This window comes from Scyliorhinus canicula, chromosome 10 (assembly GCF_902713615.1).
Source record: "Scyliorhinus canicula chromosome 10, sScyCan1.1, whole genome shotgun sequence".
NCBI lineage: Eukaryota > Metazoa > Chordata > Chondrichthyes > Carcharhiniformes > Scyliorhinidae > Scyliorhinus > Scyliorhinus canicula.
In genome coordinates this window covers 20,734,147-20,760,604 of record NC_052155.1, presented here as the reverse complement: position 1 = coordinate 20,760,604, position 26,458 = coordinate 20,734,147, and the positions used below count along the sequence as shown (strand labels likewise).

Here is a 26,458-nt window from a genome sequence, read left to right as displayed (position 1 = left end):
ACTCCAGTCCTGGTAGATTTGCACTACAAAATTCTCCCACTTGCTGCTCCTCTCTTTCTTGGCCCAGCGCAGCACACACTCCCGGTCACTGAATCGATGGAACAGCACCGCCCCCGGGGGTTCATTCGTCTTGGGCCTCCTGGCCAGCACTCTGTGGGCTCCCTCAAGCTCCAGGGGCAAATGGAAGGATCCGCTCCCATCAACGAGTTCAGCATCGTGGCCACATAGGACGGAAGATCCGACCCCTCCAGCCCCTCCGCCAGGCCCAGGATCCTCAAATTCTTTCGCCTCGTGCGAAAGTGGTCTTGCCACTTTTTGTGAAGGGCCTCGTGCAACTCCACCTTCCCCATGACGACCACGGCCTCCTCCTCCCGTTCAGCGGCCTGCCGCTGCAACTCCTGAATGGCCGCCCCCTGGGCTGTCTGGGTCTCAAGCAGCTTGTTGGTAGTCGCATTCAGGGAGTCCAGCAACTCAGCCTTCAGCTCCGCAAAACAGCGCAGAAGAGCAGCTTGCTGGTCCTGCGCCCACTTCCACCAGTCCTCAGGTGCTCCGCCGGCCGCCATTTTGTCCTCCTTCCCCCGCTTTTTCTGGGGAGCTGCTGCATCCTTTTCCTTTGCCCCACTCCGGGTACGCACCATAAATTTCGGGGAATGTTCCTCCAAACACCTTCCCCCACGGGGAGTCGTCGAAACAGCACCGTTTGGGGCCCTAACACAGGCCCGAAAGTCCTTTAGTAGTGGGAGCTGCCGAACGTGCGGCTTAGCTCCGCATCACCGCAACCGGAAGTCCCTGTGGAAGTATTAATATGGCCTGTACAGTTCAGTTTCTGATCAATGATTGTGGGGGATTCAGCAATAGTAATTTATGTTTATTCGTTCATGGGATGTGAGCATTGGAGGCTGTGCCAGCTTTTATTGCCCATTAGTAATTGCACTTGAGGGGCAGTTAAGAGTCAACCACTTTGTTTTGGGTCTGGAGACATATAGAGGCCAGACCAGGCAAGGACGGCAGATTTCCTTCCCTAAAGGACATTAGTGAACCAGATGAGTTTTTACAAAAATCAACATTAGGTTTCATGGTCATGGTGATCGCTAGACTTTTAATTGCAGATTTCATTGAATATCAAGGGGCGATGGTTAGATCCTCTCTGGTAGGAGATGGTTATTGCCTGGCACTCGTCTGGCACAAATGTAACCTGCCACTTGTCAGCCCAAGGCTGGATATTGTCCAGATCTTGCTGCATTTGGATACGAACTGCTTCATTATCTAAGGTGTTGTGAATGGTGCTGAACATTGTGCAGTCATCTGCAAACATCCCCACTTCTGATCTTATAATGGAAGGGAAGTTATTGATGAAGCAGCTGAAGATTTAGGGCAGCAAGGTAGCATTGTGGATAGCTCAATTGCTTCACAGCTCCAGGGTCCCAGGTTCGATTCCGGCTTGGGTCACTGTCTGTGCGGAGTCTGCACGTTCTCCCCGTGTGTGCGTGGGTTTCCTCCGGGTGCTCCGGTTTCCTTCCACAGTCCAAAGATGTGCAGGTTAGGTGGATTGGCCATGATAAATTGCCCTTAGTGTCCAAATTGCCGTTAGTGTTGGGTGGGGTTACTGAGTTATGGGATAGGGTGGAGGTGTTGACCTTGGGTAGGGTGCTCTTTCCAAGAGCTGGTGCAGACTCGATGGGCTGAATGGCCTCCTTCTGCACTGTAAATTCTATGAAGATGGTTGGGTCGAAGATATTACCCTGAGGAACTCCTGCAGTAATGTCCTGGAGTGGAGATGATTGACCTCCAACCACCACAACTATCTTCCTTTGTGTCAGGTATGACTCCACCCAGCAAAGAGTTTCCCCCCTGATTCCCATTGACTCCAGTTTAGCTAGGACTCCTTGATGCCAGACTCAGTCAAATGCTGCCTTCATGTCAGGGGAATTCACTTTCACCTCACCTCTGGCATTCAGCTCTTTTGTTCATGTTTGAACCAAGGCTGCAATAAGGTCAGGAGCTGAGTGACCCTGGCGGAACCCAAACTGAGCGTCCATGAGCAGGTTATTGCTGAGTAAGTGCTGCTTGATAAGACTGTTGATGACTCCTTCCATCACTTTGCTGATGATGGAGAGTAGACTAGTAGGCCAGTGATTGGATGGGTTGGATTTGTCCTGTTTCATGTATACAGGACACACCTGGATAATTTTCCACATTGCCGGGTAGATGCCAGTGTTGTAGCTATACTGGAACAGCTTGGCTAGTGCTGCGGCAAGTTCTGGAGCACAAGTCTTCAGTACTATTGCCGGAATATTGTCAGGGCCATAGCCTTTTCAGTATCCAGTGCCTTCAGCCGTTTCTTGATATCCTGCAGAGTGAATCGTATTGGCTGAAAACTGACATCTGTGTTGCTGGGAACCTCTGGAGGAGACCGAGGTGGATCATCCACTCGGCACTTCTGGCTGAAGATTGTTGTGAATGCCTCAGCCTCGTCTTTTGCACAGATGTGCTGGGCTCCTGCATAATTGAGGATGGGGATATTTATGGAGCCTCCTTCTCCAGTGAGTTGTTTAATTGTCCACCACTATTCACGGCTGGATGTGGTTGGACGACAGAGCTTAGATCTGGTGCGTTCGATGTGGAATTACTTAACTCTATTACTTGCTGCTTATGCAGTTTGGCACACAAGTGGTCCTGTGTTTTAACTTCACCAGGTTGACACCTCATTTTTAGGTATGCCTGGTGTTGTTCCTGGCATGCTCTCCTGCACTTCCCATACCAGCCTCCCCGAACAGGCACCGGAATGTGGTGATTAGGGGCTTTTCACAGTAACTTCATTGGAGCCTACTTGTGACAATAAGTGATTACTATTATTATTATCACTCGTCATTGAACCAGAGTCGATCCACTGGCTTGGTGGTAATGGTAGAGAGAGGGATATGCAGGGCCACGAGGTTGCGGATTGTGGTTGAGTACAACTCTGCTGTTGCTGATGGCCCATAGTGCCTCATGGATGCCCAGTCTTCTTGAGTTGCTAGATCTGTTCGAAGTCTAACCCATTTAGCAAGGTGGTAGTGACACACAACACGATGGAGAGTTCTCAATATGAAGACGGGACTTTACCTCCACAAGCACTGTGAGATGGTCACTTCTACCGATTCTGTCATGGATAAATGTATCTGCAGCAAGCAGGTTCTTGAGGATGAGGTCAAGTATGTTTTTGCCTCCTGTTGGTTCTCTCACCACCTGCTGCAGACCCAGTCTAGCAGCTATGACCTTCAGGACCCAGCCAGCTCAATCTGTGGTGGTACTGCCAAGCCATTCTTGGTGATGGACATTGAAGTTCCCAATGCAGAGTATATTCTGCACCCTTACCACCTTCGGTGCTTCCTCCAAGTGTTCAACATGGAGGAGTACTGATTCATCAATTGATGATGCACGGTATGTGGTAATCAGCAGGAGGTTTTCGTGTCCATGTTTAATCTGAAGCCATGAGATATCATGGGGTCCAGAGTCCACGTTGAGACTTCCCAGGGCAACTCCCACCCGATTGTATACCATTGTACCGGTATAACACTGCTACCTCTGCCAGTGAGACAGGGCATATCCAGGAATGGTGATAGTGGTGTCTGGGACGTTGTCTGTCAGGTATGATTCTGAGAATGACTATGTCAGGCTGTTGCTTAACTATCTGTGAGATAGTTCTCCCGACTTTGGCACAAGCCCCCAGATTTTAGTAAGTAGGACCTTGCCAGGTCAACAGGGCTGGGTTTGCCGTTGTTGTTTCTGGTGCCTTGATCAATGCTGGTTTCTGTCCGGTTTCATTCCTTTTCATGCTTCTGCAGCATTTAAATACAACTGAGGGCTTGCTAGGTAATTTCGCAGGGCATTTAAGAGTCAACCGCATTGCTGTGGGGTCTGGAGTCACATGTAGACCAGGTAAGGATGGCAGATTTCCTTCCCGAAAGGACATTAGTGAACCAGATGGGCTTTTATGACAATCAACAATTGTTTCATGGTCATCATTAGACTTTTTCTAAATTCCAGATATTTTATTGAGTTTAAATTCCATCACCTGCTGTGGTGGGATTCGAACCCGGGTCCCCAGATCATTACCCTTGATCACTGGATTACTAGTCCAGCAACGATACCATTATGCCACCACCTCCCCTTTTATCAGTTAAACAGTACTTAAATAAAAAGGAAAAAATATTTATTATCTAAACATGTCACTAATTCCAATTAAGGAGCCCAATAGAGTTCAAATGCCACTTATGAATAAAGTTAACACAACCAGTTTATTTGCTTATATGTGTAGAGGCCTTTGGGAAGAGTTACTTTCAAGAGCAGATCAAATGCACTTATGTTTTGTCAGACTCAAATCCTGTGACAAACTGCTGTTCAACTTAAAATATTCTAGCAGACTGCAAAACTACAGACTGACCTGGCGTCTCCCATTAACTACATCATCTGTATCCCACTAAGATGTCACTTGATCTGCCTAGCTAGTATTAAATAGCACTCCCTCATAAATTATCTACTCTCCAGGGAATCTCTAGTAATCATAACAATATTCCATTCGACCTTTATCTGTAATCAAGTGGTTGAAATGACCTCACCTTTTAAGGCATTTTAATTACAGCTTTAGCAGACATACTGCCTGTATGTATTTTAAACCAAGGTTTTAATAACATTATTGGAACGTATACAAAATATAATATATAACAATTTCTACATTCATTACAATTGCCAGTTCCCACCAATTTGTGCTCAAATGCAGGCATTCGTGCAAGTGTTTTTTTGTTTAAATTAAACATATTGCACTAATAGCAACACACATTGTCTGTTGTCCCTCCTTTGACAACAGACCATGATGACTCTCAGGATGCATCCATGGCACACCCTCTCTCAGCATCGAGCAACAGCACATACACCAGGGGGCATTCCATTTTGGGAGCAGTGAAGGCACATCACACTCACTGGTGTAGATGGTGGAGGGAGGGAGCGCCTCGCATGCTGACAGTCTCAGGACCACTGTAGACAAAGACCATGCTGAGCCCAAGGAAGATGCTGAGATGCAGGAGACATCATAAGGCTGCGAATGCTGGATGTCCAGTGGGATGCATGGGTAGATCTTCTGAGATGACAGAGGATCTTTGTGCCATGGTCTCTGTCATTGGGGTATCCCTGAGAAGCATGAGCACTGCATTGACCCTTAGCTCTGAGCACAGCCTCATCTATTGAGAGACTAACAACTCTAATGGAGAGGTTGCTCCAGGATCGGAATGAGGCATTCCTGGGACTGCGTTCGTGCCTGCAAATCCTCACACAGGCACTAACCTTAGGAGGTTACTGCTTGTGTGAGTGATGTGGTACCCAACCTCTCTGATGGGCGAACAGGTAGATGAGCACTCACCTCACAATGATGGATGAGCTCGCAGTCATCCCTGGAGCCTCTTCTTAGGGCACCCTAGATGAAATGAAATGAAAATCGCTTATTGTCACAAGTAGGCGTCAATGAAGTTACTGTGAAAAGCCCCTAGTCACCACATTCCGGCGCCTGTTCAGGAAGGCTGATATGGGAATTGAACCGTGCTGCTGGCCTGCCTTCAAAGCCAGTGATTTAGCCCTGTGCTAAACCAGCTTCTTGGATATCTTCCGAGTCCGCGGTCCAGCCATGCCACTGAGTGAACCTATCCAGGCAGATCTTGCTCAGGCCCTGCTGGCAGAGGATGGCCGCCAAGATAATATGTGCCAACAGGGCATCGAAGATAGCCGCTTGCCACTCAGAGCGAGGGGGTCCCAGATGCAGCATTCGTAAACGTAAACTAAAGTCACAGTGAGCAATCAGCGGTTTGCAGAGGATGATTTAGATTTCCTTCCCTCTCACCGTTTTCTGTAGATCATCCAACTGGACTATGTTATGTGATTGTTGTCACCATTAAATTCTTATTGCTCACAAAACATCAGTGTCCCATATGCTCAAATGTTTTCAGACATGGCAGTGGATAGATATCCGGGGCATAAACCTTCATAAATCTTTATTAGCCAGGCATTTGGACTTAATGTTGTGGTTTACTGTGAGGTATTTTAGATTGGGGTGATGCCCTTGAAGTCTGTGGGAGGGCAGGGTTTGATAGGCTACACAAAAAAAAGCACTGAATCTGGATCGATATCCCCCACCTAAACATGCCTGATGTCAGCCTACTCATCCTCACCTTTTGTTTGCCTGGGACCTGCATTTGAGTCGACATTGGTATCCTCTTCTGATCCAAATGCATCAGCCACATTGTCCTCCTGGTCCAGTCATGTCCACCCCTGGAGACAGCAAGATCATGAAACTGTAGCAGACAACTACGATGAGTGATCCTCACCCGGGGGAATACTGCAAGGCCCCCCTGGATCCGTCCAGGCATCAGGATCTCATCTTCAGCAGCCCAATGATCTTCTCCAGCGTTGCCCTTGTGGATACATGGTAACAGTCGTATCTCACCTCTGCCTTTGTCCTCACCCGGGGGCATACTGCAAGGTGCCTCTGGATCATTTCATTTCATTTCATTTCATTTCATCAGTCCATGCATCAGGACCTCATCTTCAGCAGCCCAATGATCTTCTCCAGTATTGCACTTGTGGATACATGGTTGCAGTCGTATCTCACCTCTGCCTCTGTCCTCAGGTGCCTGAAAGGTGTCTTCAGCAGATACACTGAGTCACCAATCAGTCACCCTTTGAGGTGAACTGGAGCAGCGAAGAGTGTTGGAATTGTGATAGCTACCTGGGTACCTTGCACAGACCTGCAGTATCTGGGTTCTGTGGTCACAGACTATCCAAACGTTCATTGAATGGAATCCCTTCTTGTTCACAAATGTGCCTGACTGTCCAGCTGGCACCGTGATGGCTCCATGGATGGAATCTATGGCACCCTGGATGCAAGAAAAGCTGCAATAGCAACAAAACCTCTGGCCCACTCAGCCTGGCTGACTAGGTCCATCCTGAAATTAACAAATGCGTGAACAGAGCATCATCACCAGCTTGACACAACTGTGTACAGCCGACTGCAAAAGTCGGCAAAGATCACCCATTGTGCCCTGGAATAATCAGAGGCATAAAAGCTTTGTGCCACAGAGTCCTTTAGAGCCTAGGACATTGGGTTTGTACCCACACAATTGAAGGCTATCTCAAGGCCGATCATCTGATATTTGCTCATCACTGCTTCACTTGAAAGCTGTAACCTTCTGCGGCACAGGATCTCAGTCATGTCCAAGTAGTTTGAACATTGTCTGTACACCCTGGAAGCTGGGTTGTGGTGTCTTCTGCGAGTGCATAATACTCCTTGTCCTCTCTGCTGGCCCTTATGTCCCAATGTCTGCACTCTACCACAGTTGGGTACTTGTGACCACCAGTGCTCCTCCCTCTTTTTTCTTCCCCTCCTCATAGGAGGAGGTCCTCCCTGCTGAATAAAGAGTGCCCATCTGTGGGCATGTAGATGGGCTGACCCATGCACTTCTGCTGAATCCTCATCGAATGACTGCACTATTATATCTTGCTGAGATTTGTAGAGTTAAGCTGGCCACCCGTGTTCTGGAACGTACAGCCACTCAACTAGGTTCAGGGACTCACATTCATCCTCTCCCATGATGGATTCGATTTTTGATTTTCACGTCCACAATATAAAACGGCAACATGTATGTTGTGTCGTGCACACCAAGCTCAAGCTTGCATTCACCGAAGTCGCCATCTTTTTCGTACCGCAGCGTCTCGGCAGTCCTGGTCGCTCAACGAATTTCGGCTGCATGTTCAGCTTGTGCAATGCAGACCAACTGATGAGGTTGGCCCTCGTTCCAATGTCAAGGTCGTAGCACAATAATGCATTGTTCAACGACACCAATGTTTGCCATTTGGTTTAGATGGCACCCAGTTTGTTCTTATTAACGCCGTTATTTTTTGAGATCATATCTTCATTTTTCTGGTTCGGACTCTTCTGGTTGTTGGTTGCAATGAGATTGATGAAGAACTGTTTGTCCGGTGGCATCTCATCAACCGTGTTTACTGATCTTATTTGTTCCATTGTAGGACGCAAAAAACATGGTTTCGCAAAATGACAAACATGGCCACACCTGGAACAGACTTTTCCAAAAGCCAGACATTGCCATGGGCCATGTCAATTACCACATTTTTGGCATAAGATGGCAGCTCCTGTCGACCGCTTAAAATGGCCAGCTGCACTGAGACCATGGGCAGGATTCTCCGACCCCCCCACTGGGTTGGAGAATCGCTGGGGAGCGGCGTGAATCCCTCCCCGATGCCTGCTGACGTATTCTCCAGCGCCGTGTTTCGGGCGGGGGTGGGATTCACGCGACACCGGTCGGGGGCCATTGGCAGCGGCCCCCCCCCGGCGATTCTCTAGGCCTGATGGGCCGAGCGGCTGCCCGTTTTTGGCCAGTCCCACCGGCGTGAATCACTCAACTCATCTGGAAGTGGGGGCGATCCTCGGGGGGAATCTGACCCGGGGGGGGGGGGGGGGGGGGGGGGCGGGGGTGCCCACGGTGGCCTGGCCCGCGAGGCTTGATCCGTGGGGGCACACCTTTCTTCCGCGCCTGCCCCTGTAGTGCTCCGCCATGGCCGGCGCGGAGAAGAGAACGCGCATGCGCCAAATACGCCGGCCCTTTGGCACATGCACAAACTCATGCCGTCCCTTCAGCACCGGCTAGAGCGGCTCCCACCCTTCCGGCGTCCAGAGTGGTTGGCGGCGGTTCTCCCGCTGGCATGGGGACTTAGTTCCCAGAAGGGAGAATCCCGGCCCAAGTTTCTTATTAACCTGCATCACAGTGCTGATGGCGCCGGCGCCAAAATGCTTCAGAGCGAGTGCACTGATTTGCTGTGCAGCCAACTCACTCGCATGACAAATCTTTATCGCATTTTCCAACTTCAGGTCTTCTTCTCGTAACAATCTTTCACGGAGCTTATAATTTGATGTGCCAAATACAATTTGGTCACAATCATTGAAGATTTAAGATCGCTGAAGTTGCAGGGATGGGCCTTCAGCCCCACCTCCATCACAAATCTGTTGAAAGATTCGCCCAGTTTTGGGTAAGCGTACAAAAAAATGGATCTCTCAAAGGTTTCATTTTTCTCGGGAGAACAATGTCAGTCAAAATGCCTGATCGCTTCTTCCCATCTCTTGCTCTCCTCTTCACTATTCAAAGCAAAAGTATTATATATTTCAATTGCTTGTGGACCTGCCACCGTGAGCAGCACCGCAATCCGCCTCTTGCCAGGCTGTGCCTGCAGGCCAAGGGCTGAGACACAGAGTTTAAACTGCTGCTTGAAAACACACCAGTTTTCATCTACGTGACCTAATACCTGAAGCTGGTGGGGTGCCTTCATCTCGAATTTCAATATAGTTTGATGCATTGAGTCGCCAATGGTTGCAGTTCACCACGTCGGTGATTCAGCCGATTTAACTTTGTCTGCTCTGCCGTTGTGCTCTTCAGCACTTCTGGTACTTCTGTGTTCTGTGACCTTGTCTTCAAATGAATTATAGGACTGCTGGTGGCTTAGCCAGAATGATGTTTTATTGATGCACACGTGGTAACGATCAGAATCAATACAGACCAAGTTACATTATACTTTCCTGAGACTACCCTTATGCACAACTGTCCTCCTGTACACCTTACAACCTTCTGCTAGTAGCTGGATCTCACCTGACTGATGTCTCCAGACGGCATGGTAGATCTGTACCACCACCTCCTGGTTGGAGGTCACTCCACAAATTATATACAATATTGTTTACAGGCATATCACCACAGCCTCCTTCTGCACTGTAGCAATTCTATGATTCTATGGATGATTGTGTGCGCGCGTGTGAGGTGTGAGTGTGTGTGCCTGAGATGGGTAAGTGTGTGTGAGGCGTGAGTGTAGGAGGTGAGTATGTGTGAGAGGGGCGAGTCTGTGTCTGAGGCATGAATGTGTGTGTGAGGGGTGAGTGTGCGTTTTGAGCGACTGTGGGTGTGGTCTTCCGGCCACTTTGCGTCGGTGTAGCATCGCCGGTGAAAGCTGGGAGACCCCACTCCTGGGATCCAGGCAGCTCGCAACGCCTCACGAGATTCAATGCAATCTCGAGAGACGTTGCAAGGAGAAGCCCGCCTACAATGGGTGGGGTCCCTTTTTGGCAAATCTGTATATTAGAGCGAGGCAGTAAGCCTTACTCTAATGGTTAATACTCAGTAAACCTTGCTCTACGGGCGGCACGATAGCAGAGTGGTTACCACTATTGCTTCACAGCGCCAGGGTCCCAGGTTCAATTCCCGGCTTGGGTCACTGTTTGTGCGGAGTCTGCACGTTCTCCCTGTGTCTGCATGGGTTTCCTCCGTGTGCGTCGGTTTCCTCCCACAAGTCTCGAAAGACGTGCTGTTAGATAATTTGGACATTCTGAATTCTCCCTCCGTGTACCCCAACAGGCGCCGGAATGTGGCGACTAGGGGCTTTTCACAGGAACTTCATTGCCGTGTTAATGTAAGTTTACTTGTGACAATAAAGATTATTATTAATGTGCAGATTTCCAAGGTACCTGAGGCTTTGGGATTCAATCCCTCCGCCTCGGAGACCTCGGGCAAGCACCGTTTGGTACTGTCCCCACAAATATGGACCAGACGGAATTGCACTCATAGGGGTCTCCAAGGGGATCGGAGGCCCTCCGCTGCATGCCTTTTGGGCACTGCTGGTGCCACCTAGGTGCCATCCTAGCACTGACAAGGTGCCCAGGAGGCACTGCCAGCTGGCAGGGGCACTGCCAGGGTTCCAGGTTGATACTGCCAAGGTGCCGAGCTGGCATTTTTGTGTGCGATTGGGCCAGGGTTGTTGTGGGGGGACAGTGCGGGGGCCCCTATTATGTTGCATTCGGGCTGTGGGGGAGGTTGGTGCTTTTATTTGTGGGCCTTTGAGATCGGGATGGCAGTCAAAAATGGCGTTCCTATCTTTTGTTACAACGGGCAGAGCTCCATGTTGTAAAAAATGGGGCTACGTGAGGCCTTGGCCACGCTGTCCCTGCTCGGGTCCTTTATTCAACATAAGTAGCTTTGAATAGCACTGCTGGTGCCGGGAAACATGTGGCTAAACATGCTCCGCTTTTTGGGAAGATTGCGCCCTGTGTCTGTTTGTGTGTGTCGGAGGGTTGAGTGTGTATGAGGGGGTGACTGTGTGTGTGTGTGGGGTGAGTATGTGTGAGAAGGAAAGGAGTGTGAGCATCTGGCTCACTCCCAATCTCAGGGATGTCATTCACCACAACACTCTAATGGTCATCTTTATTTGTTGTTTTGACTTTTTTATGCAAGTTATTCATTTTCATACGTCATATTTGTGTCTGAAATTCATGTTTAATTATGTGCTTATCTTTCTGAAATTAGCTCATCAACCCCCACCTGTGAGAAAAACTTAAATGTGTCCCCCACATACAAAAAGGTTGGATAAGCCTGCTTTCTACAAATTACACACGCTGAAATAAGAACAAATTATTCTAAAATTACTTAGTCGGCTGATAAAATCTGAGATGATAGATCAGTCAATGCTCCACTTATAACCCTTCACCAACTATGTGTTCTTCGTACTTTTTCTGCATGTTATGTCACATGCTGTCAGACGTGGTACCTCTGCTTTTTAATCCATCTGCATAAGAATGCATAGAGATACTGGAGCGACAGTATATCTTTCCTTGAGAAGGGGAATGACAGCCTATTACCTTTAAAATGGATCGGTGAAAGAACAGTGCAAGCAGCTGTATAAGGTCATAATGCACATATCCTTCCTTCTTCTCAATTCCAATTATATTTGGGGGAAATTCAGGTTTTTCTCGATTTAAGCTCAAATTTTCATTCCATGGGAAAAATCCAAACTGGAAAAAGTACTTGATCACAATTGTTACCTGCAGGAAGATGAAACACCATAGTTTTGCATATCAGTCACATTTGTAATAATAATCTTTATTAATGTCATATTAATACTGCACCATTTGTCAATGTACTCTGTCAATTATTCTTTTGTCTGCTATGTACGTACTGTGTACGTTCCCTTGGCTGCAGAAAATTACTTTTCACTGTACTTCAGTGCATGTGACAGTAAATATCAATCAATCAATCAATCAATCAAGTAACTGTGAAAATCGCCGAATCGACACACTGCAGCGCCTATTCGGGTACACTGAGAGAATTCAGAATGTTCAATTTACCTACAAGCAAGGGCTGGATTAATTGCAGCCCGCGTCAAAATCATGTTTGGCGCGGGGGCAGAGAATCGATGATTACCTGGGAATCGTGCCTGGCACCGCTCTCGCGATTCTCCGATCCCTGGAGAATTGCTTGCGCGCGGATTACACGGTGCGACTGGGAGCCATTGACAGAGGCCCCCCAAGTGATTCTCCAGGCAAAACTGGCTGAGTTCCCAACGACATGGTTCTAACCACGTATCGCCGGTCGGGAACCTCGGGTGGCGGCTGCGGACTCAGTCCGCGGCAGCCCTGGTGGGGGGCGGGGGGATGGAGCATCGGGGGGGGGGCCTCATGGGCGGCTGGGGTAGTGATGAGTGGCTCGGATCAGAGGGCGTGTGGCCTACATTATCGATGCCGGTCTGCAGTCCGAGTCCGCCATGGCGCACGGGGTGGCCGCTGCAGCCGCCAGAGCTGCGGGAAGCACTCCGGGGCCCTACCAGCCCCCTGCAGGTACGAGAATTGCTCTTGATTTTTTTTAAGGAAAGTCAAGAGTGAAACGCGAGCGTTTTTACACCGGCGGGCGGACATAGCAGAAAGTGCAGACTCCCCACAGACAGTGACCCAAGCTGGGTATCGAACCCGGTGTGGTAAACCACTGTTGCATCTCTATTAGAGGATGCATGATAGAACCTGAACTACAGGTATGTTGATGGTCCCTGCCTGCTGGCTCCGCCCAGTAGGCGGAGTATAAATATGTGTGTCCTCCATGCGGCAGCCATTTCGCCAGCTGCTGTGGGAGGCCACACATCTTAAAGCAATAAAGCCTCAGTTGTACCCAACTCAAGTCTTTGAGCAATTGATCGTGCATCAATTTATTGCTCTAAGATTTTCAAAAGGTGGACCTCCATATCAAATCGGATCGCCTGCAGCTGGATCCGCATTCAAGCAACGCCAAAAAGGACTTTCAACACTGAAAAGCTTGTTTCGAGGCGTACATCAACTCGGCGGCCAGCCCTGTCTCGGAGGCTCAGAAGATACAGATCTTGTACTCAAGGTTGAGCTCCAGCGACTTTCCACTAATCCAGGACGCGCCGAACTACGCCGAAGCAATGACGCTTCTGAAAGAGAATTATGCTCAGAAGACGAACATGCTCTTCGCCAGGCACGTACTTGCCACTCGCTCTCAACTCTCTGGTGAGTCCAAAGAAGACTTCTGGCGGACCTTAATCCCACTCATCCGGGACTGCGACTGTCGGGCCGTTACGGCCACTGAACATTCAAACCTCCTCATGCGGGATGCGTTTGTTATGGGGATTGGGTCGGACCTCAGACACCAGCGACTGTTAGAAGGGGCCATGCTCGACCGAGCAGAGACAAAGAAACTAGTGCTCTCTATGACGGTCGCCTCGCGCAACGTTCAGGCCGACACCCCCAGCCGCACGGCCCACTCCTCGTACGCATCGTGGACTCCACAGATGGCCAGTGGGGGACTTACCCAGCCAATACGCCTGCGCACACGCCAGCCACGAGCCCGGGGTCCCCGATCTTACTTTTCCGGCCAGCAGAAACATCCTCGCCAAGGCTGCCCGGCCCGTGCTGCCCTTTGTAAGGCTTGCGGCAAGAAGGGGCACTTTGCCATGGCATGCCAGGCCCGCGCAGTCGCCGCTATCGCCCCCACCCCCCTCGTTTACGGACAATGGGCGCCGCCATCTTCACCTCCCCGGACCACACGCAGCCCGTGGCCGCTGCCATCTTCTCCCCCCTCAGACCAAGCGCGGGCCAGTGGGCACCGCCATCTTCCCCTCCGAGCAACACGTGTGGCCCATGGGCGCCACCATCTTGTTCAATCCCCGCCACATGCGGCCCATGGGCGCGGCCATTTTGTCCTCCTCAAGATCTTCAGGCGCCGCCATCCTGTCTCCCCCATGGCACATAGGCACCACCAGAAGTCCAGACCTGTGCCCCCAGGCTCTCCATCATCCGACATCAACGACGACCGACCATGACTCACCTCAGTGACCATTGAGCAGTCTGGTCCGCACAACCTGGCCACCACTTCGACCAGCGTTAAAATCAACGGACACGTGACCTCTTGCCTGCTGGGCTCCGGGAGCACCGAAAGCTTCATCCACCTGGATACGGTAAGGCGCTGCTCCCTTGCGGTACACCCAGCCAACGAAAAAATCTCCCTGGCCTCCGGATCCCATTCCGTGGCGATCCAGGGGTACTGTACGGTCACACTCACAGTCCAGGGCATAGAATTCAGCGGCTTCCGCCTCTACGTCCTCCCTAACCTCTGCGCTGTCCTACTACTCGGCCTGGACTTCCAGTGCAACCTCCAGAGCCTCACCCTGAAATTCGGCGAGCCCCTACCACCCCTCACTGTGTGCGGCCTCACGACCCTAAAGGTCGATCCGCCTTCCCTCTTCGCAAATCTAACCCCGGATTGCAAACCCGTCGCCACCAGGAGCAGACGGTACAGCAACCAGGACAGGACCTTCATCAGGTCTGAGGTCCAGCGGCTGCTTAGGGAAGGCATCATCGAGGCCAGCAACAGCCCCTGGAGAGCCCAAGTGGTAGTAGTTAAAACTGGGGAGAAACACAGAATGGTCGTGGACTACAGCCAGACCATCAATCGGTACACGCAGCTCGACGCGTACCCCCTCCTACTCATATATGATATGGTCTATCAGATTGCACAGTACCGGGTCTTCTCAACGGTAGACCTCAAATCTGCCTACCACCAGCTCCCCATTCATAAATCAGACCATCCATACACTGCCTTTGAGGCAGACGGCCACCTCTATCACTTCCTCAGGGTTCCCTTCGGCCTCACCAAAAGTCTTCCAAAGTGAGATGGACCGAATGGTCGACCGTTACGGTTTGCGGGCCACCTTTCCGTACTTGGGACAACGTCACCATCTGCGGCCATGATCAGCAGGACCACGACACCAACCTTGCCAAATTCCTCCACACCGCCACTCTCCCAAACCTCACCTACAATAAGGAGAAGTGCGTGTTTAGCACGACCTGCTTAGCTATGTGGTCCAGAACGGAGTTCCGGGGCCCGATCCCGACCGCATGCGCCCCCTCATGGAGCTCCCCCTCACCCACTGCCCCAAGGCCCTCAAACGCTGCTTGGGGTTCTTTTCGTACTACGCTCAGTTGGTCCCAAACTATGAGGACAAGGCCCGCCCACTCATAGTCAACCCATTTTCCCCTGACGGCCGAGGCACAACAGGCCTTCACCCCTATCAGAGCCAATATCGCCAAGGTCGGGATGCACGCAGTAGACGAGACACTGCCCTTTCAAGTAGAGAGCGACGCACCAGACGTCGCCCTAGCCGCCACGTGCAATCAGGCAGGCAAACCCGTGGCATTCCTTTCCCGCACCCTTCATGCCTCAGAAATTCGGCACTCATCCGTCGAAAAAGAGGCCCAAGCTATCGTTGAAGCTGTGTGGCATTGGAGGCATTATCTGGCTGGCAGGAGATTCACTCTCCTCACTGACCAATGGTCAGTAGCCTTCATGTTCAATAACACACAGCAGGGCAAGATCAAGAATGATCAGATCTGGAGGTAGAGGATCGAGCTCTCCACCTACAATTACAAGATTTTGTATCGCCCGGGCAAGCTCAACGAGCCCCCAGACGCCCTAACCCGAGGTACATGTGCCAATGCACAAGTAGACCGACTCCAGACCCTGCACGACAGCCTTTGTCACCCGGGGGTCGCATGGTTGTACCATTTCATAAAGGCCTGCAATTTGCCCTACTCTGTCGAGGAAGTACGGACAATCACAAGGGACTGCCAGGTCTGTGCGGAGTGCAAACTGCACTTCTACCGGCCGGACCATGCGCGCCTAGTGAAGGCCTCTCGTCCCTTTGAGCGCCTCAGCGTGGATTTCAAAGGGCCCATCCCCTCCACCGGCTGTAACACGTATTTTCTCAGTGTGGTCGATGAGTACTCCAGATTCCCCTTCGCCATCCCGTGCCTCGATAGGACGTCTACCACCGTCATCAAAGCCCTCAACACGATCTTCGCCCTGTCACAGCATCAAAACTCCATTTCACGGAGCTGAGGCGGTTGAAAAGGCGGGAGGGGAGAGACTGGTCCCGATGGGTTCAGCGGGGGCGGCTGCACGTGGAGGAGGAACAGGGATCGTGACCTGTTTCCCCAAGGAGCATCCTGAAAGCTGAAGGCCTCAAAGACCACGAGCAGAAAGAGAAAGATTTTTTTCTGTTTTTACTCTCCTCTGAAAACTGGAAGGTAGAGACAGGCGGAGGGAGAGGCGGCAGGCCCAAAGCCAAGGCGCGATGTAGGTGAGATGTCCCACATCGGATGGCTCCTGCCTAGAATGTGGTAAGAAGACTGAGCCCGGTCCCAGGGAAATTCTGGAGGTATACCAAAAAAAAGAAGGGACAGAAGTTTTGAAGAAATGTGAGATTGAAGAAGGAAGGAAGAGTGAGAAAAAGGAAAAATAATAAGCTGTTAAAGGACGCGAAAAGCAGCGTCGAGGAAGAGAGGAAACCCGGGCTCGCCGTTGAATGAGAAGACGGGCAAAAGTGCTGACAAGATGGCGGAGGCCAGACCGCATGGTGGGGCCACACTACCTACAGTGGAGAAGATGACCGAGGTGATGGCGGTGGAGCTGGAAAAGCGGTTTGCGAGGCACATAGAGGCTTTGAGGAAGGAGATGGCGGTTACATTGAAGTCATTGGTGGAGGATACAATCGCCCTGGTGAGAATAGCTGTGGCAAAGACATCGGCCGAGATGAGAGAACTGGGCGAGACGATGAAGGAAATGGAGCGGGCCGCGTCGCAGCACAGCAACCAGCTCACCTCGATGGGGGACGAGCTGCAGAGCAAAACATGAGGACTTGGAGAACCGCTCGAGGCGGCACAATCTAAGAATTGTGGGCTTTCCCGAAGGGATAGAGGGTCCAAGGCCAACAGAGTACTTCGCTAAGAAGTTGGCGGAGCTGTTGGGGGAGGGGGAGAATCCCTTTCAATACGAACTGGATCAAGCTCATCGGTTGTTAAGGCCGAAGCCCAAAGTGAATGAGCCGCCAAGAGCAGTAATCAGCTGTTTCCATAAGTACTGCATGAAGGAGAAGATGTTAAGCTGGGCGAAGCGGAAGCACGAGGTGCAGTGGGATGGTGCCGGAGTTTGGATCCACGAGGACATGACGGTGGAGCTGGCAAAGAGACGAGCGGCGTTCGGGCGAGTGAAGGCGGCACTGTACGAGAAGGGGGTGCGATTTGGTATGGTATACCCGGTGAAGCTGAAGGTGACGTACGGTGACAGAGACTTTTATTTTGAGACAGCGGAGGCGGCTGAGGCGTTCGTGAGTGCAGAAGGCTTGGTACAGACATGAGGAGCGGAGCTGGAAGAGAGACTGTGGACTGTCACTGGGGGGCTGGAAAATGCACAAATGTTATAACTTTCTTTTTACTGATGTGTACGGTAATTTACTTCTCTTCACATATTTACAGAGTTCAAGTTATTAGTTGGGTTGATTGGCATTCTGCGTTGTGACGGTTATATCTTAGTTTATTGAATTGCATGGGTTGGATTGTTATTTTATTATTTTCTTTCTCTGGGACTGGGTGGGAGGGGACGGTATAGCATGGCGGGTGGGGCCACCCTTGCTAGCTAACTAAAGTCGGCTAGTGAATGGAGGTGAGGTGAGAGGAGAGCTGTGGACATTGGAGCCTGGTTGGCAGGCTTCGATGGGCCTACGAGGCGAGCGAGGGGGGGGGGGGGTGGGGGGTGGGGGGGGGGGGGTGCGGGGAGGGACTGATGCTGGGAGATGTTTTCTCGAGAGGAAATGTAGGGGGGGATTTTTGGGAGGTGGGGGAAGGGGTTCAATGTTAATAATGGATAGGGGCGGGTCAGGCTCAAGGGGCAGGACCCAGTGGTATGGTGATGGTGGATAAGAAGGGTGGGGGGGGGGGGTGAGAGACCCCCAGTTAGGATAGTCACGTGGAACGTGAGAGGGTTAGGAGGTCCAGTCAGGAGGTCAAGGGTACTTGCGCATCTCAAAAGTTTGAAAGCCGATGTAGCAATGCTGCTGGAGTCTCACTTGAGGGTGAAGGACCAGGTGAGACTTAAAAAGGGCTGGGTAAGTCAGGTGTTTCACTCTGGACTTGACGGAAGGGCTCGAAGGGTAGGGGTAATGGTGAGCAAAAGAGCACACTTCCAGATGGAGAAGGTGGTGGCAGATCAGGTGGGTAGATATGTGATTTTTACAGGGGCTCTGGAGGGGAAGCTAGTGGCGCTATTAGAGTAAGCTAGCGCTTTTCCAGGAGACACATCCGGAGTGAGACTCATCCAGAGTGGGGATTGCAACTTGGTAATTTGGTGCAGTGAGGTAAATCGGTGCAGAGTGTGAGGAGGTGCTTTTTCAGAGGTGCTTTTTAACCCTGGTAAGTGACAGGTAAGTAGTTTTTCTTTTCATTCTTTTCATTGTCTAATTTATTTATTTTTATTTTGAAATTGTTGTTGTATAAGTTTACCTAAGGTTTAAGACATGGCAGGAGATCCCAGACCCGTGTCATGCTCCTCGTGTGCGATGTGGGAGCTCAGGGACACGTTCACTGTCCCTGGCTCTTTCACGTGCAAGAACTGTGTTCAGTTGCAGCTCTTGTTAGACCGCTTGACGGCTCTGGAGCTGAGGATGGACTCACTTTGGAGCATCCGCGATGCTGAGGAGGTCGTGGATAGCACGTTTAGCGAGTTGGTCACACCGCAGGTGAAAATTAATGAGGGAGATAGAAAATGGGTGACCAAAAGAAAGAGCAAGAGTAGGAAGGCAGTGCAGGTGTCCCCTGCGGTCATCTCCATGCAAAACAGATATACCGCTTTGGATACTGTTGAGGGAGATGGCCCACCAGGGGAAGGCAGCAGAGGCCAGGTTCATGGCACCGTGGCTGGCTCTGCTGCACAGGGCAGGAAGAAAAATGGCAGGGCTATAGTGATAGGGGACTCAATCGTAAGGGGAATAGATAGGCGGTTCTGTGGACGCAATCGAGACTCCAGGATGGTATGTTGCCTCCCTGGTGCAAGGGTCAAGGATGTCTCGGAGCAGCTGCAGGACATTCTGGGGGGGGAGGGTGAACAGCCAGCTGTCATGGTGCACATAGGCACCAACGATATAGGTAAAAAATGGGATGAGGTCCGACAAGCGGAATTCAGGGAGTTAGGAGTTAAACTAAAAAGTAGGACCTCAAAGGTAGTAATCTCAGGATTGCTACCAGTGCCACGAGCTAGTCAGAGTAGGAACATCAGGATAGATAGGATGAATGCGTGGCTCGAGAGATGGTGCAAGAGGGAGGGATTCAAATTCCTGGGGCATTGGGACCGGTTCTGGGGGAGGTGGGACCAGTACAAACCGGACGGTCTGCACCTGGGCAGGACTGGAACCGATGTCCTGGGGGGGTGTTTTCTAGAGCTGTTGGGGAGGGTTTAAACTAATGTGGCAGGGGGATGGGAACCGATGCAGGAAGTTGGAAGGTAGTAAAACAGGGACAGAAGCAAAAGGAAGTAAGGGGAAAAGTGCAAGGCAGAGAAGACATAGTCAAAAATCTAAAAGGGCGACAGTACAAGGTACAGTGACTGAGGGGAGCTCAGTGAATAGGCCCAGTCATAACAAAAGGAATAAAACTGGAGATATTAAGATTCAAAACAGAGGTAAAAAAGCCAACATAAGTGTACTTTACCTGAATGCCCGTAGTATACGGAATAAAGTAAATGAGTTGATGGCACAAATCATCGTAAATGACTGTGATTTAGTGGCCATTACTGAAACATGGTTAAAGGATGGTCACGACTGGGAGTTAAATATCCGAGGGTATCAAACTATTCGGAAGGACAGAGTGGATGGTAAGGGAGGTGGTGTTTCTCTGTTATTTAAGGATGACATCCGGGCAATAATAAGGGATGACATCGGTGCTATGGAGGATAAGGTTGAATCCATTTGGGTGGAAATCAGGAATAGTAAGACGAAAAAGTCACTGATAGGAGTAGTCTATTGGCCACCAAATAGTAACGTTATGGTGCGGCAGGTAATAAACAAAGAAATAACTGATGCATGTAGAAATGGTACAGCAGTTATCATGGGGGATTTTAATCTACATGTCGATTGGTTTAACCAGGTCGGTCAAGGCAACCTTGAGGAGGAGTTTATAGAATGTATCCGCGATAGTTTCCTAGAACAGTATGTAATGGAACCTACGAGGGAACAAGCGGTCCAAGATCTTGTCCTGTGTAATGAGACAGAATTGATTCATGATCTCATAGTTAGGGATCCTCTCGGAAGGAGCGATCACAATATGGTGGAATTTAAAATACAGATGGAGGGTGAGAAAGTAAAATCAAATACTAGTGTTTTGTGTTTAAACAAAGGAGATTACAAGGGGATGAGAGAAGAACTAGCTAAGGTAGACTGGGAGCTAAGACTTTATGGTGGAACAGTGGAGAACCTTCCAAGCGATTTTTCACAGTGCTCAGCAAAGGTTTATACCAACAAAAAGGAAGGACGGTAGAAAGAGGGAAAATTGAGCGTGGATATCTAAGGAAATAAGGGAGAGTATCAAATTGAAGGAAAAAGCATATAAAGTGGCAAAGATTGCTGGGAAATTAGAGGACTGGGAAATCTTTAGGGGGCAACAGAAAGCTACTAAAAAAGCTATAAAGAAGAGTAAGATAGAGTATGAGAGTAAACTTGCTCAGAATATAAAAACAGACAGTAAAAGCTTTTACAAATATATAAAACAAAAAAAGAGTGGCTAAGGTAAAAATTGGTCCTTTCGAGGATGAGAAGGGAGTTTTAATAATGGGAAATGAGGAAATGGCTGAGGAACGGAACAGGTTTTTTGGGTCGGTCTTCACAGTGGAAGACACAAATAACATGCCAGCGACTGATGGAAATGAGGCTATGACAGGTGAGGACCTTGAGAGGATTGTTATCACTAAGGAGGGAGTGATGGGCAAGCTAATGGGGCTAAAGGTAGACAAGTCTCCTGGCCCTGATGGAATGCATCCCAGAGTGCTAAAAGAGATGGCTAGGGAAATTGCAGATGCACTAGTGATAATTTACCGAAATTCACTAGACTCTGGGGTGGTCCCGGTGGATTGGAAATTAGCAAACGTGACGCCACTGTTTAAAAAAGGAGGTAGGCAGAAAGCAGGAAATTATAGGCCAGTGAGTTTAACTTCGGTAATAGGGAAGATGCTGGAATCTATCATCAAGGAAGAAATTGCGAGGCATCTGGATAGAAATTGTCCCATTGGGCAGACGCAGCATGGGTTCGTTAAAGGCAGGTCATGCCTAACTAATTTAGTGGAATTTTTTGAGGACATTACCAGTGCAGTAGATAACGGGGAGCCGATGGATGTGGTATATCTGGATTTCCAGAAAGCCTTTGACAAGGTGCCACACAAAAGGTTGCTGCATAAGATAAAGATGCATGGCATTAAGGGTAAAGTAGTAGCATGGATGGAGGATTGGTTAATTAATAGAAAGCAAAGAGTGGGGATTAATGGGTATTTCTCTGGTTGGCAATCAGTAGCTAGTGGTGTCCCTCAGGGATCCGTGTTGGGCCCACAATTATTCACAATTTACATAGATGATTTGGAGTTGGGGACCAAGGGTAATGTGTCCAAGTTTGCAGATGACACTAAGATGAGTGGTAAAGCGAAAAGTGCAGAGGATACTGGAAGTCTGCAGAGGGATTTGGATAGGTTAAGTGAATGGGCTAGGGTCTGGCAGATGGAATACAATGTTGACAAATGTGAGGTTATCCATTTTGGTAGGAATAACAGCAAACGGGATTATTAATTAAACGCTAAAATATTAAAGCATGCCGCTGTGCAGAGAGACTTGGGTGTGCTAGTGCATGAGTCACAGAAGGTTGGTTTACAGGTGCAACAGGTGATTGAGAAGGCAAATGGAATGTTGTCCTTCATTGCTAGAGGGATGGAGTTTAAGACTAGGGAGGTTATGTTGCAATTGTATAAGGTGTTAGTGAGGCCACACCTGGAGTATTGTGTTCAGTTTTGGTCTCCTTACTTGAGAAAGGATGTACTGGCACTGGAGGGTGTACAGAGGAGATTCACTAGGTTAATCCCAGAGCTGAAGGGGTTGGATTATGAGGAGAGGTTGAGTAGACTGGGACAGTCCTCGTTGGAATTTAGAAGGATGAGGGGGGATCTTATAGAAACGTTTAAAATTATGAAGGGAATAGATAGGATAGATGCGGGCAGGTTGTTTCCACTGGCGGGTGAAAGCAGAACTAGGGGACATAGCCTCAAAATAAGGGGAAGTAGATTTAGGACTGAGTTTAGGAGGAACTTCTTCACCCAAAGGGTTGTGAATCTAATGGAATTCCTTGCCCAGTGAAGCAGTTGAGGCTCCTTCATTACATGTTTTTAAGGTAAAGATAGATAGTTTTTTGAAGAATAAAGGGATTGAGGGTTATGGTGTTCGGGCCGGAAAGTGGAGCTGAGTCCACAAAAGATCAGCCATGATCTCATTGAATGGTGGAGCAGGCTCGAGGGGCCAGATGGCCTACTCCTGCTCCTAGTTCTTATGTTCTTAAGTGTATATGGCCCCAATTGGGACAATGTGGGATTTGCAAAGAAGGTGTTTGGGGCTATCCCCGACTTGGACACACACAAACTGATAGTGGGGGGGGGGGGGACTGGAACTTGGTGCAGGAGCCAAGGTTGGACAGGTCACAGCCGCGTTCGCTGGCCCCATCGGGGGCAGGGGGTGAAGGCGTTAGCTGGGCTAATGGTGGAAATGGGAGGGGTGGACCCTTGGAGGTTTCTGCACCCGAGGGAGCGAGAGTACTCGTTTTTCTCAGCAGTCCACAAGGTATATTCGCGGATCGACTTTTTCGTGGTGGGGAAGGCTTTGTTGGCTGGGGTTAAGGGGTCGGAATACTCGGTAATGATAGTGTCAGATCATGCTCCGCATTGGGTATATATGGTACTGGAGAAGGGGGTAGCGCAGAGACCAGGGTGGAAATTAGATGTGGGACATTTGGTATCAAAGTGTTCTGCGACAAAATTGAAAAGGTAATTAAGGAATACGCAGATTTCAACTGTACGGGTGAGGTGTCGAAGATGGTCGTCTGGGAGGCTCTAAAGGCAGTGGTGAGGGGGGAGGTGATCTCGTTTAAGGTGGACAAGGAGGAGAGGTTGGAGCGGCAGAGGGTAATAGATGAGATGTTGGAAGTAGATAGGAGTTATGCAGACGATGGGGACCCAGCAAAGCTGGAAAAGAGGAAGGAGCTACAGGCGAGTTTTGACCGACTATCTACCAGGTGCGCCAACTGAGGCGAGCAAGGGGTGCAGTTTTACAAACATGGAGATAAAACGGGGCATCTGTTAGCAGGTCAGCTCCGGAGGGAAGCAGCGGCAAGGGAAATTGTACAGGTGAGGGATCGGGCAAGGAAGTTGGTGGTGACGCCGGATCTGATTAACAAGGTTTTTGAGGAATTTTATGAGAGGTTGTACAGGTCAGAGCCACCCGGGGGAGATCGTGAGATGCAGGAACTTCTAGATGGGTTGGAGTACCCGAGATTAGAGGAGGGGGACAGGACTACATTAGAAGGAGCGATAGGGGAGCAGGAGATAAAGGATGTGATTGGGAGGGTGCAGTAGGGGAAGGTGGCAGGGCCGGATGGGTTTCCGGTGGAATATTATAAAATATTTAAGGATAAGCTGGCACCCCTGATGGTGGGGATGTTTGAAGAGGCGATAGAGAAGGGGGTGTTGCCACAAACCTTGGGCAGGCATCAATCTCCCTGTTGCTAAAAAAAGATAAGGATCCGTCGGAGTGTGGGTCGTATAGGCCATATCACTTCTGAATGTGGACACAAAAATATTGGCGAAGGTACTGGCGGGTAGGCTGGAGGAGTGCCTCCCGAAGGTGATAGGTGAAGATCAGACAGGGTTAGTGAGAGGGAGGCTGCTCTTTTCAAACATTAGAAGAGTGTTGAACATCATTATGGCACCGGCAGAGGGGAAGGAAACAGAGGTGGTTGTGGCATTGGACACTAAGAAGGCGCTCGACCGGGTAGAATGGAGGTTTTTGATGGCAGTTCTGGAGCGGTTTGGGATTGGACCAAGATTTGTGCATTGGGTAAAGCTACCATATAAGGAGCCGAGGGCGAGTGCCCGCACAAACAACATCAGCTCGAGATACTTTTCTCTCCACCGTGATACTGGGCAGGGATGTTCTATGTCCCCCCCTGCTGTTTTCACTCGCGATTGAGCCGTTGGCCATCGCATTAAGAAGTTCGGGGGTATGGAAAGGAATAGCGCAGGGGGGATAGAGCATATGGTGTCCTTATATGCCGATGACTTGCTGTTATACGTGTCGGAACCAAGTGTGTCGATAGGGGGAATATTGGAGCTGCTTCGAGTGTTTGGGTCTTTCTCGGGGTACAAGCTGAATCTAGTCAAGAGTGAGTATTTTGTGGTAGCTCAGCCTGGTGTGGGGGCAGGGGTGGGGGGGGGGGGGGCTGCCATTCCGTAGGGCAGGGACTCACTTTAGGTACTTGGGGGTGCAGGTTGCCCGGGAGTTCGGGGGGGCTCCGCAGGTACAACATTTCTAGTTTGGTGGGGAGAGTGAAGCGGATCTGGCAAGGTGGGATGGTCTCCCTCTGTCACTGGCAGGTCGGGTACAGGCGGTTAAAAAGAACGTGTCGCCACGATTGCTGTTTATTTTTCAATGCCTGCCGATTTTCCTGCCAAATGCTTTTTTCAGAGAGGTTGAGAGAAGGATTACGTCGTTCATATGGGGAGGGAAGTTGGCCCGAGTTAGAAAGGTGCTACTCCAGAGGGGAAGGCAGGCAGGCAGGGGGGTTTGGGTCTCCCGAACCTGATTTATTACTACTGGGCGGCGAATGTAGAGAAGGTGCGGAGCTGGGTAAGAGAAGTTGATTCCCAGTGAGTCAGAATGGAGGAGAGTTTATGCAGGGGGTTAGGATTGAAAGCACTAGCAATGGCCCCGCTCCCGATGGCCCCTGGGAAATACTCAGAGAGCCCGGTAATAATAGCTTCATTGAACATTTGAAGGCAGTTCCGCAACACTTCGGGTTGGGGGCAGGGTCAAGGGAAATGCCGATTCTGGGGAATCACAGATTTGAGCCAGGGACATGGGATGGAAATTGTCGGAAATGGGAGGAGAAGGGGATTAAGACGCTAAAAGATTTGTTTCTTAGGGGTCGGTTTGCAGGATTGAAGGAGCTGGAAGCAAAGTATGGGCTGGAGCAGGGGGAAATGTTTAGATATATGCAGGTTCGAGATTTTGCTGGAAAGGAGATACAGATCTTCCCGGAGGAGCCGGCTTCCACATTGCTGGAGGAGGTGCTGACGACAGGGGACTGGAGAAGGGGGTTGTGTCAGTGGTCTATGGAGCTATTTTGGAAGAGGAGGAGAAGGCACCGCTGGAAGGGATCAAAGCAAAGTGGGAGGAAGAGTTGGGAGAGGATATGGAGGAGGAGTTCTGATGTGAGGTACTCCGGAGAGTGAATGGCTCCACCTCGTGCGCGAGGTTGGGGCTGATACAGCTGAAGGTGGTATACAGAGCACACCTCATGAGGGCAGGGATGAGCCGATTCTTTGAAGGAGTAGAAGATGTGTGTGAACATTGCGGGAGGGGGGGGGGGGGCTAACCACGTTCATATGTTTTGGTCCTGTCCCAAGCTAGAGGATTACTGGAAGGAAGTTTTTACATGTGAATGTGAAACAGGACCCCTGCCCCCGGGAGGCCATATTCGGGGTGTTCGACCAGCCAGGGTGGGAAACGGGTGCGGAGGCAGATGTTGTAGCCTTCGCCTCGTTGATCGCCCGAAGGCGGATCCTGCTGGGATGGACAGCAGCCTCTCCACCCTGTGCCCTGGAGTGGCGGGGTGACCTGTTAGAATTCTTGACTCTTGAGAAGGTTAAGTTTGAACTGAGGGCAAGGGCAGAGAGGTTCTACAATTCATGGGCATTATTCATTATGTACTTTCAAGAACTGGATAACATTGAACATTAGTTGGGGGGGTGGGTGGGTTGCAGGGCTGGGGGGGGGGGGGGGGGGGGGGTGATGGGTGTTAATGGGGGCTATGGGGGATTCCTGATTCCTTTTTATCAGTTGTTTATGTGAACATGTGGGTGAATGGTTTGGGTTTGGGAGGATGGGATTGTTGTTATTGATATGGGGATTGACATATTTGTTACTCATTATTGTTTATTGTTGGTGGGTGTAAATTGGG

At 50.1% G+C, this 26,458-nt stretch overlaps 1 protein-coding gene across 1 annotated transcript in view; it reads right to left on the bottom strand.

Annotated features, from left to right (window-relative positions):
• Positions 1–26,458, bottom strand: part of LOC119972907 (piezo-type mechanosensitive ion channel component 2-like) — a 1,374,210-nt gene that overhangs the window by 143,925 nt on the left and 1,203,827 nt on the right. The window contains 1 exon segment of the mRNA XM_038810453.1: positions 11,720–11,902. Within this exon segment, the coding sequence (XP_038666381.1) occupies positions 11,720–11,902 (183 nt within the window).